At 35.9% G+C, this 14321-nt stretch overlaps 1 protein-coding gene across 1 annotated transcript in view; it reads left to right on the forward strand.

Annotated features, from left to right (window-relative positions):
* LOC145769051 (transient receptor potential cation channel subfamily A member 1-like) overlaps positions 1-14321 on the forward strand; it is a 44738-nt gene that overhangs the window by 11747 nt on the left and 18670 nt on the right. The window contains exons 10-23 of the mRNA XM_082580647.1: positions 191-291; positions 375-507; positions 1093-1251; positions 1846-1947; positions 2789-2866; positions 3135-3296; positions 4948-5018; positions 6020-6151; positions 6922-7048; positions 7723-7892; positions 8981-9110; positions 9500-9766; positions 10523-10645; positions 12136-12236. Of these exons, the coding sequence (XP_082436773.1) occupies positions 191-291; positions 375-507; positions 1093-1251; positions 1846-1947; positions 2789-2866; positions 3135-3296; positions 4948-5018; positions 6020-6151; positions 6922-7048; positions 7723-7892; positions 8981-9110; positions 9500-9766; positions 10523-10645; positions 12136-12236 (1856 nt within the window). The remainder of the gene's footprint in view (positions 1-190; positions 292-374; positions 508-1092; positions 1252-1845; positions 1948-2788; positions 2867-3134; positions 3297-4947; positions 5019-6019; positions 6152-6921; positions 7049-7722; positions 7893-8980; positions 9111-9499; positions 9767-10522; positions 10646-12135; positions 12237-14321) is intronic.

Consider the following 14321-nt stretch of genomic DNA (forward strand, 5'->3'; position numbering starts at 1 on the left):
ATAAATCACAATTTGGTTGATTTAGAAATAGTACTGGAAAGGTGGCTTTGGCTTTTATAGCAAACTGACTGTCCGCTAAGATAAAAGTGTTGGTTCCACAAGTAATTTCAACTAAGACCAATGTAAAAATATCGTCGATTCCTCCACAGGCTTTACTAAGTTCATTTCATACATTGCTTTTTCTACAAAGGGACCAAATATTATCAATGAAAAAGATGAAAATGGAATGACACCATTGCACTTTGCAGCTCAAAACGGACATTCCAAAGTCGTAAAACTTCTACTGACAAGGTAACGTTTTATTTCAACACTGTGTTAGTATAAGCCACCGTGCATTCGTGTGCCTTGTCCATAATTTCAACTACTTTCTGCAGAGGGGCACTTATTCACAGAAATTCAAAAGGCGAGACACCACTTCATGTTGTTGCCACCAACGGCTACACAAAGACAATTCGAACTTTAGTTGAGGTGCATTCCCAACTTCTAGATCAAGTTGAAGAACATGGGGTAAGTGACCAGTTATTCTTGCTTTAAACATTTTTTGTCCTTCACTTTTTGTTTTTCCTTTTGCTTCAGAAATTTAAGTTTAAGGAATAAAGTTGTCTCTGGGGTTATTAGTAGTCAAGAATCCTTTTCTATTTGCAAGTGATAAGCAAATATTATCATGTCTTCAAAAAGAACCATCAATAGTTTTGTGAGAAGTAGTGCATCAAAGGTGTGGTAGTTGTAAGCAATAGAGTTTTGGTCATATTTGTCATATTGAAAGCAGTTTAAAATTGCAAACAAAAATTTTATTGTTCATCTTTTTGTATCAAGCCAGAGTCGACCTTTTTTTTAACGACTCCGAGTGCAGACACGCCATAATCTCTCCGACTCCACAGCCCTGGTTTTAATTTCTCGACACAGATCAATACACTGCAAACAAACTGCTAACCTGTCATAATCTTTTCAGTAAATTCTCAACAGTTAAAATATTTATGCATTCTTATCTTTCAAACGCTTAAAGGTATGATAATATTCTTAACCACTCCTAAAAAAAAACTACAATAAAAAAAATCTTATTTCAACCAGATTTTTATATTTTTGACTCAGAACACTGCTCTTCATTATGCTGCAAACTCCAGTCACCCCGCCGCTGTTCAGCTACTGATGGATTTAAATGCTTCGTTTCTTCTCAACTATGATGGGATCACATTCTTTACAGAAGCAATCACCAATCATAACCACGAAGTTTGTCTGGCAATTGTGCAGGTTCGGATATCAATCATCTTTCATCAATCATTTTATTTTTCGTCATTAACGCGTCCGGGACGAAAGAGATACTAACTACAAAAATCGATAGACCTACCAGCACGTTAATGAACGGGAAAAGGTGGCAAAACTTTGAAAGGGTTAAATCGTGCCTAAATGGAAAATCATGTAGTAGGCTATATGTCAATAGTTAGCACGGCCACAAAACCCAAAAAACAAATAGCAAAAAATAAATCAGAAACAGAGAGAAGCACACATGTAGTAATAGGTATAGCTTGTTTCTGATTTCTGGCTATAGCCTATTAGCGAAACGTTAAGTGTATAAGGCTATAACGAAAATTTAACACTGTCATAAAATCACTCACAACAAAAGTCAACTCTCTCCTCGGTGAAACATGGAAAGCGAGAAATTATATGCAACTACTTTATTTTCCTAAAAAGCATAAAACTGAGAAGTTGAGTGGTTGCATTAGTAGTCCAATTATATTCAGCGAGAATGCAACTTTTTCACAAATAAGTTTACCTTCTTCTTGAAATAAATGCGTGGTGCTTCAATAAATCAAAAAAGTTACATTTGGTACGATTTTATTTCAGCATGATCGATGGGAAGAAGCATTGAGAAAGTTTCAAAAAGTGGATGACACTATCGTGCCACCGGTGTTACTCCTCATTCAACATCTTCCAGAAGTTTTTGTGGTACTGTACTAAACAGATTAAAACTTTTTGGCATGGTTACTGCCGTAGCAATAGTTTCGTTTGGCATTTTCACGCTTGAAGCTCGTTGTCTTTTAGACAGTTTTTAAATATATTTTTTCCCCAGTGCTGAACTGTGTTGAAACCACCGGGTAGTGCCGTCTATGGACAGTCTAAAATCAAACGATCAACAGTTTGCCTGCTTTTTTTTTGCAATTTGGACAAATGGATGTGTTTTGATAGCCCCATCGATAAAGAGTGGCAGCAGTTCCGGCATAACGCATAAAATTCGATTATAACTAATATACTCCTTTCTGCTGCATGGCAAGATGTACCTGGGAGGGGTAGCGTTGGATCGTTGGTAATGTCTCCACTATATGATCGATGTTTTGTCCAATATTTTTTTCCGTTCATGATTTCGAACATAGTTCTTAGTTGTTTGGTTGTGAAAGGGATGACGTGATTTTAGTCGATGGGTGTTTGGTTTTTGTTAGATTATGTTTTGTGATGGTGAGTTACTCCCAGTATTGTCAGTTTCGGTAGTGGTAGGGAAATTCCGCTCAGCGTGGGTAGCCATTGTACTGGGTCGATTTGAGCGTTCCTGTGATTGTGCGCATTGACTCTCGTAATTGAAGGTCAACTTTTTCAGTGTGTGCACATCGTTCTCACACAGGAGCGCAGTATTCGCATGGGTAAGACGATTACTGCCGTATGTTAACACTGGTTAACATATTTTTACTAAATGTTTTAGTCAGAGACACAGGTGAACTTGTTTAGATGAATTTTCTGCGCTGATTCCGAATCTGCGCTCGTTTTTTTTTTTTTTAAACAAAATCTGTTTCAGGCCGTTCTTGATCGCTGTAAAGAAGAATCTGACGCCGACCCTAGAAGTCCAGACTATTGGATTCGTTACCATTTCAAAGTGAGTGCTTTCAGGAAGAGTAATAACTTATGGTTGGATTTATACGATTTTTAACCTGAAGTGTTACGAGTATTGTGTAATATACAAGTCCATTTAAGTTCTCAAGAATACTACAATGAATGGAATTGAGAGCATTTTTGAGATGTATCATTTATGTAGCAGAGTGTACGAACTACCTTGAATCATACCAAAACATCTTTGGTTAGCGATTGATGGCACGAACTTCATTTCTTACACAGTACAACTTACGGCACGAAATCTTTTTCAGTTTTTGCAACCTCCAGCTAACATTCGCAATGAACTGAAAAAACAACTGAAAGAAGCATATAACAACGTGAAGAAGAGCTCTGGTGAAGAGAAAAAGGAAATGAAGAAAATCTTGGAAAAGAAACTTGAACGTAACCCAGCCATGGCCTTGCCGGCCTTGAATGTAAGCTTGCGTAGCTTCGGAATTGTTTGCTGTTGGTTTATAAATGGGCTTTTGAAATTGATGTCCCATGTGTCATGGCCTTTTGAGTTACGGCTAGCTATGTCACATTTGTGAAAAAATTTCTAAAAGGCCTACTTTTGTTTTCTTGACCTTTTCGAAAGTAAAAAGCTTGTTGAGATTACTAACAGCTTGGGAAACTTGTAGTTAATTTAGTTTTGCTATTTATCATTTAAAGTTGATTATACAGCAGTTTGGTGAATTATACTTTACAGCACATCAATTTTTAGTGAATCTGCACTTACAGTAGGGGAGTAATCGGCTTTTTTTTCAAGTCTAACTTTAGCCCTGGCTTTAGGATGCAACAGTATATTCTAAGACCTTTGCTAAAAATAAATTGAAATTTACGTCCAACACTTTTCAAATTTCCGTTTAATCACGTACGGTACATTGACTGTTTTGCGTCATAGTGTTGAGGTTTGTTTGAGCTTGCGTAGCTCCAGCTGCATGCAGTGCTCTATTGGTGCTATTTGTGCATAAAGTTTTACCATTTTTGTGCGTAGTGTTATCAGGCCAAAACAACTGCAGCAAGGTTCCTGAACTGTCAGTAACCTCAAAAAACGCTACAGTTCTTTACTTTTGAAAAGATCAAGAAAACAAAAGTAAACCTTTTAAAAATTGCTCACAAAATGTGACGTAGCTTTCCATAACTCTAAAGGCAGTGCTTGTGTCAGATTTTTTTTATCATAGCGTTGTACGTAGGCTAGAGCAAATATTGGCAATTCCGGTAAAAAATCACAAAATAATCATTGCAGCTGGATTTCTGAAAACAACTGGACTGCATCTTTGCAAAAAACCATTAACAGCTACATCAGAATAATTTATCAATATGGGATCAACGCCTTGACATTTTGATAAACCTAACTGAGTAGATGCATGAAAGGGCAACTTTGTTTAAGCAGGAAGTAAACTTCCCGCGTGATATTTTTGCAGTCGTAGATGTAGACCATGAACGTCATTGTTGATTTGCGTAATGATAATACTAACAAAACCACAGCAATGTTTCATATGAACATGAACTTTGTGATTTTTGCAGCATTTTTCAGAAGAAATATCAATGTTGAAAAATGGCATCAAAAGATGTGGCTTGTTTGGCACAGTCGCAAACATTTTGTCGGCTGTTGTTAACAGTTTGAGTCTGATTATTATTTTTTTTTGTAAATCATGTTTTTTCATATTCCATTGCATTCATCAGGTGGCATCCCAGACAAAGAACGATAGATGTTTGCTTAAAAAAAATATTTATATGTTCAACAATTGCTCAATTATCGTTTCTAGCACTAGTTGCAACGTTCATCTGATGAAAGTGAAAGTAAAAGCAACAATAAACAAGTTCATCAGATGAACGTTGCAACTAGTGCTAGAAACGATGTCCTGATAAACATAACTTTTGCAAAATTGCAGTCAAACTGTTAGCAACAGTCAAAAAAAATCTGCAAACTATACAACAAATCGAGCCAATTCTCTAAGCAGCCATGAATGCATAACGAAGTTCAAATGGCAATAAAAAAGTTTTGTTTCTGCTCACTGTAGCAAAGTTTAAGCAGTATTAAAATTGTTTCGCCCTGTGCAAAGTTTTTGTTTTTGTTTTTAGGCGATGGTTGATTACAACAGAGTCAATTGTCTGCGCCATCCTGTATCTATGGCCTACTTGCGTTACAAATGGTATGTTCCACTTTCCATATAGGCTACTTTTTTCTCGGCAATCAAGTGTATATACAGGTAGAGATTATCTACTTAAATCAAAACTTAATGAAGACTGGCATTACAAAAGCTAGAATAACACACTAGCACAGAAGATTGATGATCGAAAACTACATGTACAAATCTATTGGTTTTTATTGTGTAGCATGTATTCTATAAATGATACACATATAGGGTGTATTATTATCTTATATTTCAAACTTCAGACATCCTTTCATAAAATCTTAACATATTAAATCGAATTTCTGCCAGGGCTGTCAAGTCAAGCTTAAATGTGAAAGTAAAATTCCTGATCTTACAGTACTACACAACTAACACAGGAAAAAAAAAAAATATTTGTTGGATACAAGTTGAAATCGATAAATATTCCCCAACTCAAACCTGTTAAAATTGAAAACATGAACTCGCACCTGCAAACAGTCAACTTATAAAGTCGAATAGAAATTAGTCAAGTTCAGAACTCTTCTTTACAATGCTTGTAAAATATACTAACCTCTATCGGGCATACTTTTTAGTTTTCTTTTTAGGTCTATGACGAAGAAGGTTAAGCGCCCGCCTCAAGATCATGCGGCGCTGGTTCGGCTCTCGGGGTGTGCGCTTGAGCAATGTTTTTCAGGGCTGCTCTCTATTCAGCGGCACATAGTAGGTGGAATAATTCTCGGCAACAACATTTCAACTATTGGAAACTTCACTCGGCCAATCTCGATAACCGGCCCTGTGTCAAAAGCCTCTACAAGTAGCCTATGAGAAAACTACCAAGAATAACCTATCAAAGGCTTTGTCTGTCCGAGAATAAAGATACAAAACCAACTAACCAAGAAACTAGAAAACTACTTTTGTGTAATTAACTCTAAATGTCGCCGATCCCATTATGCTGTGCTAGTTCCAGAAGAAAACCGCCAATGTTTTTATTGAAAAAATAATTTCTCTTAGTCATAATTTTACAACGTTCTGAACTACAGGAACTCATACGGGAGAATACTACACGTGATCAATCTGATCTTTTATCTCATGAGTTTGTTTCCAATAACTTACATTGTTTCCACCGTCAACTCTGCACCTCACTGGGAAAATGTTGGGGACCAAACCACCACGTGAGTAATCGAAGAGAGTGGAGGTTTAAATAGGTTACAGCCATACAAGTCCAAAGATTAAGTGAAAGATTAAGTGAACGGTTAAGTGAATGAGAAAAGGAAGCTAATTCTTCAATCTACTTCAATACATCATTCCGCGTCTTGATAAGACCTAAAAACTTAGTCTCTGAGATTTCGAACAGTAGCCTAGCCTTCCTGAAGGGGAATAATTTTCGGAGAAGCAAAAAGATATAATAATAATAATAATGTTAGTTTTTATATAGCGCTGTATCCATCGCAGAATGCGTTGCTCCTCAGCGCTTTACAAAGCAGAAAGTGTCAATGCAGCCGTATAGAGGCGCAACTGAGTACATTATTACCCGAATCCACTCCATTACTCAGTGCCAAGCAGAAATTAGATTCAGTACCATTTTTAAAAAGTCTTTGATATGACCCGACAAGGTATCGAACCCATGCCTACCGATTCAGAGGCGGGCGCACTAACCACTAAGCCACCGAGCCGGTTTATATCACGTGGTTCTTAGACTGTGCGTGATATTCTACAAGTAAACTAATTGCGATTTTTACAAAATTTAAACGATTAGCTAAAAAAAGCATAAATAGGCTAATAATGAATGTTGGATGCACTAGGTGACTAGCTTATCCTGTAGTTTTATGCAATGCATTCGTCAGGCTATATATCTTTGTTCGCTGTTCCATATTCTTCGAGATTGTTGTTACACTGAGCAGCACTTCAATTCCAATCTAGCTTAATAAATAATCTTCCTTAGTGTTAACGGAACAGTCCATGTTGCAACACCCGTTCAGTATTCGAGGTTTCAAACTGCGATGATGATTCAACTCATTGCCGTGAACTGCATTCAAATTATTAAACAACTGATTCAAATGTTTCAGCAAGTACGTTTACTAATCTGCAAAAGAATGTCTCTTCTTACAATTGCCTGTAGTTTTTTTTTTTTTTGCAAATTAAGGCTATGTTTCATTGTTAGCAACCAAATAGTTTCGAATAATGCTGGTGATAAAATACTAGAACTTTGTGTAAAAATTTCAACAACAGGATTGTTCGAAGCAGAAATATTTCCAAAATATTTTGCTTTGTTTCAGTTTAAATGTGAAAGTTTTATGAACACCTTCGTTTCGACCAAATAAAGCTTTTGATTCATACACAGGCCTATGAAATAATATATAGATACTAATACATTGTACGTTGATATAGCGCTGCATCATTCCAAGATATGCATTGCTTTAAGCCCTTTACATGGCATGCAGTTTTAGTACAGTCATACAGAGGTGCAGCTGCATACATCATAATCCTTTTTTGAGATATTATTATCCTGAATTCATATTATCAATGGTGAATGCTCAGTAAGAACGAACATTAATGCAAGTTTTATTATGTCCAGTTGATTGACAGTGCATCGAACACAGGTCTGCCAACTCTGCAATAAGGTGAACACTGAACACTTTATCCACTGAGCCACGGAGCCGGTAGATTACATTTGTGCTTCGTTTTATTTGATGATTTTTCTGTGAACAAAAGTTTGAGACTAAAATCTGCACTTTCTTTGCAGCGGCGAGCATATTTCTTAGATGGAAACAACTTTGTTGTGTGGATGCTTTCTATTACCAGTATTCTGTACGTGGGTCCATTTCTTACTGGATATCCACTTCATTGGCAATTTGAAGTAGGGGCCATTGCAATATACTTGGCCTGGTTTAATCTTCTTTTGATTTTGCAAAAGTAAGTGTTTATTTTCTTATAGGTAATGGATTCATTAAATGCTTAGCAAGCCTACGTTGCAACAATTATTTTAATCGAAATGGATTGGCTTGAATATATTTGTAGCAGATATAGATCACTATCCCACTCGGACATGGACTTTCCTTGTCTTCCGATGCACTTAGGCTTTAACTTTTTTCCTTGTTTGCACCTCCTTGAAATCACCAATTAGTTCTCGCCCCGCTCCTAGAACGGCTAAAAAGTTATAGTCACTTACCATTCAGATTGTTGGTTAGAAGTTATGTAAACAAGCATTGCTTTTAAAATCATTGTATAACTAATGTAATGACTTTGTTCAGCATCCACGTACCCCCTGGGAACAGGTTTCCCTTGGGAACCACTAAGGAGGTGCGTGCACCCCTGGTTAAGAACCCTGTTGCTTTAGGGCTAAACTAAAACAAAATTTTCAACTCATCAGCGTAAGCCTGCATGCGTCATAAAAATTAAACTGAAATTATTTTGCTTACATTTGAGCCCAATGCTGAAACATACCAATAGCCTGCTTTCTATACATTCTAAATTTGTCATCCCTGGTTTCAAATGTTTTGATACTTATAGTAATCTTATTTGTAATCGGAAAATAGCCAAATAGCCTAATCGTTGACAAATGCACTGAAATTTTGAACACCATGGTCGCAGCACATTATCTTAATCGTAATAATCACTCTTATTGCCATTGTAATTACTCCATCCATGTTTAGCAATAAAAACAAACATACATGATTAATTATTTATTAATCTCAAAGAAACTGATCTTGTCGACCATTGCTCTAGTTGGTAAATATACTGTATAAGCTACATAATATAGCTTGATATAAAAAGTTATGTTTCTGACTTCTTGGTGTAAGTTTTGTTAATTACTGTATGCTAAGGTTGCATAAACAATTAAGTGCATAAATTTAATGCTGTTCACACACTATCCAAACAACATACCCTGGTTGCCGAGTTGCATTTAAAATAAACAGAACTTCAAATTGACGCCTTGACCTTTAAAAATTGATGCAGCTGGGATCTGAAGTCAATTTAACTTCATTTGTTTATTTGTACAGATTTGGCGTAGCTGGCATATACGTGGTAATGTTTCTACAAATTCTTAAAACTCTCGTTCGAGTTTTGCTTGTTTTCTCATTCCTGATTGTTGCTTTTGCACTCGCTTTCACCGTCCTAATGCAAAATGAGGTGAGTCGTTTTCAATAAAACTTTTGCAGTCACTTTTTCCCTTAAATTTTTGTGATAATACACATAAGCTACCGCACTAACAAACATTAGCCTAATCTCCTGTATTGCTGTTTTCATGCTTTAAATTCGCCATTAATAACAAACGAACAGCTCTTTTGAGCCCGTTTGCACTGATAAATAGCTGCACGGGAAAATGTTGATAAAAGGAAGAATAATTGTATGATAATATGTTTCATGTAATTACTTTTTAAAAAGCTTTAAAATTGAATCATCTTTCTTTTCAACATACTGGTTTCAACTTGTTACAGATGTTGTTTTATTAAGAACTTCCTGAAAGATTCCGACGAAATTAAACTGTTAAGGCATCACCATTAATAATATTCTTACAGGCGGATCAATCGTTTTCGAACCCTGGCCTGGCTATCATGAGAGTCATTTCTATGCTTCTTGGCGAGATTGCTTATGTGGACAAGTTTCTTGCTCCATACGTGGATGGAGATCCAGCAACCAACCACTTTGCCATTGCAACGTTCATCCTCCTCATCATGTTTGTTCTTATGATGCCGATCCTTCTCATGAACTTGCTCATCGGTTTGGCAGTCGGTGACATTGCAGAGATTCAAGCAAACGCTCTTTTACAAACCTTGGCCATGCAAGTACGTGGTAATAAAAATTGACGTAGTTTTTACCTATATTTTCAGTAAATGTACTAAAAAATAGTCGTAAATGTAAAAAAAAGCTTATCAGGTAAAAAAAACTAAAAGATTTTTTTCCGTGGTAAATATTCCTTTAAGAATTTCTTTCTCGCAGAAAGCCTATCTAATCTATTAAGCAATTTAGTATATACATTTGCCTATAGGCTCAGTCTATAGTTTACAGTGATCAGACAAATTCTAGAAATTGTAAACCCAAATGCTGGTGAGCAGTGCCATTTCATAATTCATTGCTAAGTTATAAGAAAATGGTATTACTAAGTTGTACACTGACAGTATGAATGTATTTTTACATCATCAGTATCGGTACCTTGTGTAGATTGTAAAGCATGACTATTACCAATCAATTGAGCAATTCCTACACCTCTATTTAAAACTCCAAGAATATTTTTGTACTATCAACGGCAAACGACCAATATCACTTTTTCTGTGACAATAATTTGTGTTTCTTTAGGTTTTAATTTTCAGTCTAAATTCATGCCAGCTTTAGATTTTGTGTAGTCAAATTTATCCGACTTGAATTTGGGTCTTCAAGTTGTGTAAATATGTTTGAAAGCACAGCCATGGTTTCACACTTATAACTCTGCAGTCAATGTAGCTGTGCAGATAGTTTTGTTATTTCTACTTATGAAAACACTCACAATGTGTCGTCTCTATTCAACACTGATCTTATTTAGTCTTTTGTCTTCACTTTGCAAGGTGCATTTGCACAGCGTCATCGAGTCAAGACTACCGTCTTCCGTCATTAATAGAATCGACAAAAGTGACGTAACGATCTATCCGAACTGCACTGGAGGATTTTTGAACTCACTTTGGCGAAGAGTAAGTAGAGAGAAACTATGGGTTGTTTTTTAAAATAAACAGATAATATACAACAACTTCATTGGATTGAACGACATTACAGTAGTCTCCACTTATTAAGCCTGCCTCGAGACCGGACAATTTTAGGCTTATGAAGTGGGTGGGCTTATTAAGCGGGAGATGAATTTCTGCAACTTCTTTACACATAATTGACTATGACTGACTGTAGTTTGGCTAAAAGTTGCTAACTCTGTTAACAACTGAACACAACGATCAGTTCTTTCCGAAAATTGCGTTTTTTGCAAGTTGTGTTGTTTTATACAACCTCGCTTTTCTTATCGTGGAATAACTTAATTAAAAGCTGTTTACGCTTTTCAACAAAAGAACGACATTGTTTATGAAGAAAGAAAGAAATGACAACTAATTTAAAAATAAAAGGACAACTACTGAAGTCGACACAGTTGATCGCTATCTGCAGTTTGTAATGCTTTTATCAGCATTTTCCATTCTTAAAATAAAAAAGTGTTATTCATATTACTTTCGTTCTGTGTTGAGTTACATGTTCTTGACAAGTTGCTGATTATTTTTTCATTTGTTGACTTAGGCCTATATAAGTCAGTTTGTATAATTTGCAAATCCTTCTCTTCAAATCATAGGCCAATTCGACAGATGCAACCCGTCCCTTCTTACTGATTTTAGAACTGCTATAAGTCTTGCATTCAGAACTAAGGTCGCCTTGTTACCACCTTCTTCGCATCGAATGCATATTTTTGTTTTTGCAAAAGCTGTTCTCAAGATCAAAAATAAATATTGAAACTTTGGATTTGTGAAAGTTTTTCAAATTGAGTGATTAATATTAGATCATTACGATTAATTTTGCGATGTTACTGTATGCCCTGAAATCATCTGCCACAAAAAAAATGCATGTGTAAGTAAAGTGCTCAGCATGTTTGTTGTATACCACGAAGACAAAGGTAAGAGCGTTGTTCAAACATGAAAACAAAGCATAATCCTTTTGCATAAAAAAAAACACAAACTGGCCACGGCCACGCTGCTTTCAAACGTCTCACGTTAGTTTTATTTTTGATTTCAATACTCTAGTTGTAACCAGCACTCTGTTTTTGGGGAATTTTAAACAGCTATCTTAACTTTTGATAGATATCGGGAGACTTTCAAGAATTTTGCATCCCAACCTGCGCAATGCACATCTCATAATAGCTTCTGTAGTTCATTATTCGACAAAGTATTTTTATGATTTTATCACACGCAATTTAATATGATGAGAGTTGAAGCAAAAAGTTAGATAATATTTCTCACTGTAGTCACATCACTTTTAGCAATAGCCCCTCCAATAATTCTAAGTGCGAGTAGCCTATAGTATGCGGAAAGCTGTCTCATTATAGCACAACGGATTCTTTCATCTCGTTTTTTGTGAAAGAGGAATTGCGTTTACAAATATAGTGATTGCACAAATCAATCATCAATTTCAGAAACTTCTGTTTTTTGTTCAGACGTTTTCATCAGACGCAATACTGTCCGACTATGGGACAGGGGGAAACGCCAACCCACAAATGCAATTTCTTAAAGCTGAAGTTACAAAACAAAAGCAAAGGTAATAGGAATACGAGATGTTTTGGTATTGGTTCTTGTGTTAATGATTTGTGAATCAACAAAGCAATTAGGATTTACGTGGTAATTTAGACTTTAGAGAATTGCATTGTCTGGTATTTTTTAAATAGAACTAGGTATTCGTAAACCTTTGTAATTACACGTGGTTAAAAAATAATATTATTGCGTTTAAGCAACGTTAGCAAAAATATAATGTGTTGTAAAATTTCATTTTAAGTTTTGAAATCTATTTAATCCAAAAGCTTGTATCAAGAAAAACGTTGCAATATAATTTATGCCTGAGCCGTGTTTCGTCAGCTTGTTCAATTTATTCTTCGTTGAGAGTTAATTGTGGTTTGTAGCTTCTGTAGTTATCGCACCGAAGCTGTGAACTTCCAAACCAATATTTGAGAGGATCTGTTGCAAAACAATAACTGAGACAGTGGAAAGCATACATGTTAAAAGATTTCTGCTTGAATTTTTGTTTTCCCTTAAACGCTTTCATCAACAAGTGCTTGGTCTCACTTTATTCGCCAGGACAACGCACCCAATTAGAAAAACGCGAGATGTGGTGTGCTATTTTAATTGAAGACATGTACTCTCCTTTCAATAACGAAAGGGCAACATGTCTACGGCCCTTTATGATTAATTAGCCTACTTGTCATATACTGTACAGTAGTACACCAGTGATTCCCAACGGGGGTGCCGCGGCACCCTGGGGTACCATTTACAATAGTCTAAGGTGCCGCGCATTATTTCTCATAATCATTTTCTATCTGTCTTTAAATGGTTAGCTAGGATCACTGCTGCTAATAAACATTTTCATGCACGATTGTTTTTGTTACATTATCATTAAGGCAAAGTTTTATCATACGGTACCTCCTATACCTATGATGTTTCGTGGTTACAAATTTTTAACTTGGCATATTTGTATTATTGCTTTTTGCGAGTTCAATGTCGGTACAAGTTGTACTGATTATTATCGAGTATAGTTCAGTAGGTGAATGCCGTACAAAGGTTTTTACCCATTTTTTCTGCTAAGGGAAGTGTAGTAGGCTATATTAAGTTTCACACTGAGTCCGAAGCAAGTAAACTTTACTTGGTACTTTTTTCTTTATGAAAATTTTGTTTCCAGTAAAGATATGAATACCATTTTTTCTTTGGTATTGAAGCGGTAAAGTTTTGTTTCAACAACCTGCTGCATTCGAGGTGTAAGATTGTTGGTCTGCTCTTACGTGGTCCCACAAAACAGTTTTTTTCCTAAATGGTGCCTGAAAATAGTTGGGAACCACTGCTGTACACCCACAAGCTCACGAATTGTAGCCCTTTGGTGGTGGCATAGACAAATTTTATAAAATCAAACCCCAAGTTTAAACATTTAAGTTTTATTTTCGCTTTTTGTAAGTCCCGTTTAATGTTGGGCAAGTCAACTACTTTCGGCTTGAAGTAACTATCAGCATTATAGCAGAATAAGGCCTGAAAAGTTCCGATGAGAAATTCTTGTCATCTGTTCATGTTATTAATTGTAACTTGCACACAAACTCTATGCCTATATTGGAGTAATGAATACGTCGGGCTTAATTAGCTTGATGATGATTTGATTAATCGCATCTGTCTCTAATTCCACGTTGTGACCTCATTTCTTTGATGCAATGTACTTCAAAACAAAACATACTTTATTGCTACTTCGACGAGATTGGGAAATCATAAGCAAACTAAGCATTTTAATCAGAACACTTCACAGTCATCCAAATAATCAATGGAGTAATTTTAAGCTCTAAAAAGTTGCCAAGCCGAAAATAGATGAAAAATCAATCACTTGCTTTTTCCGACGCTCCGCGGGTAAAAATTTACAGAATTTGCCAAGATTAATGAGCAATTTACGACAAATGTTTGGGCGTGAAAACAGCACGAACTAACATAATCAAATTAAAAAAAAAAAAAAAAAAACTTTCACCAAACCGAAAATTTTGAGGTGCCTGTCATAAGGAAGTCACGTAGACACAAATCGTTGCGTCATATGACGCTTTCACTTACGAAGGTAAATCTCTTTCACAAGAGATATTTTTGTTTACATCGACGTCATGTC

The sequence above is a fragment of the Aplidium turbinatum genome, chromosome 4, assembly GCF_918807975.1.
Source record: "Aplidium turbinatum chromosome 4, kaAplTurb1.1, whole genome shotgun sequence".
Lineage (NCBI taxonomy): Eukaryota > Metazoa > Chordata > Ascidiacea > Aplousobranchia > Polyclinidae > Aplidium > Aplidium turbinatum.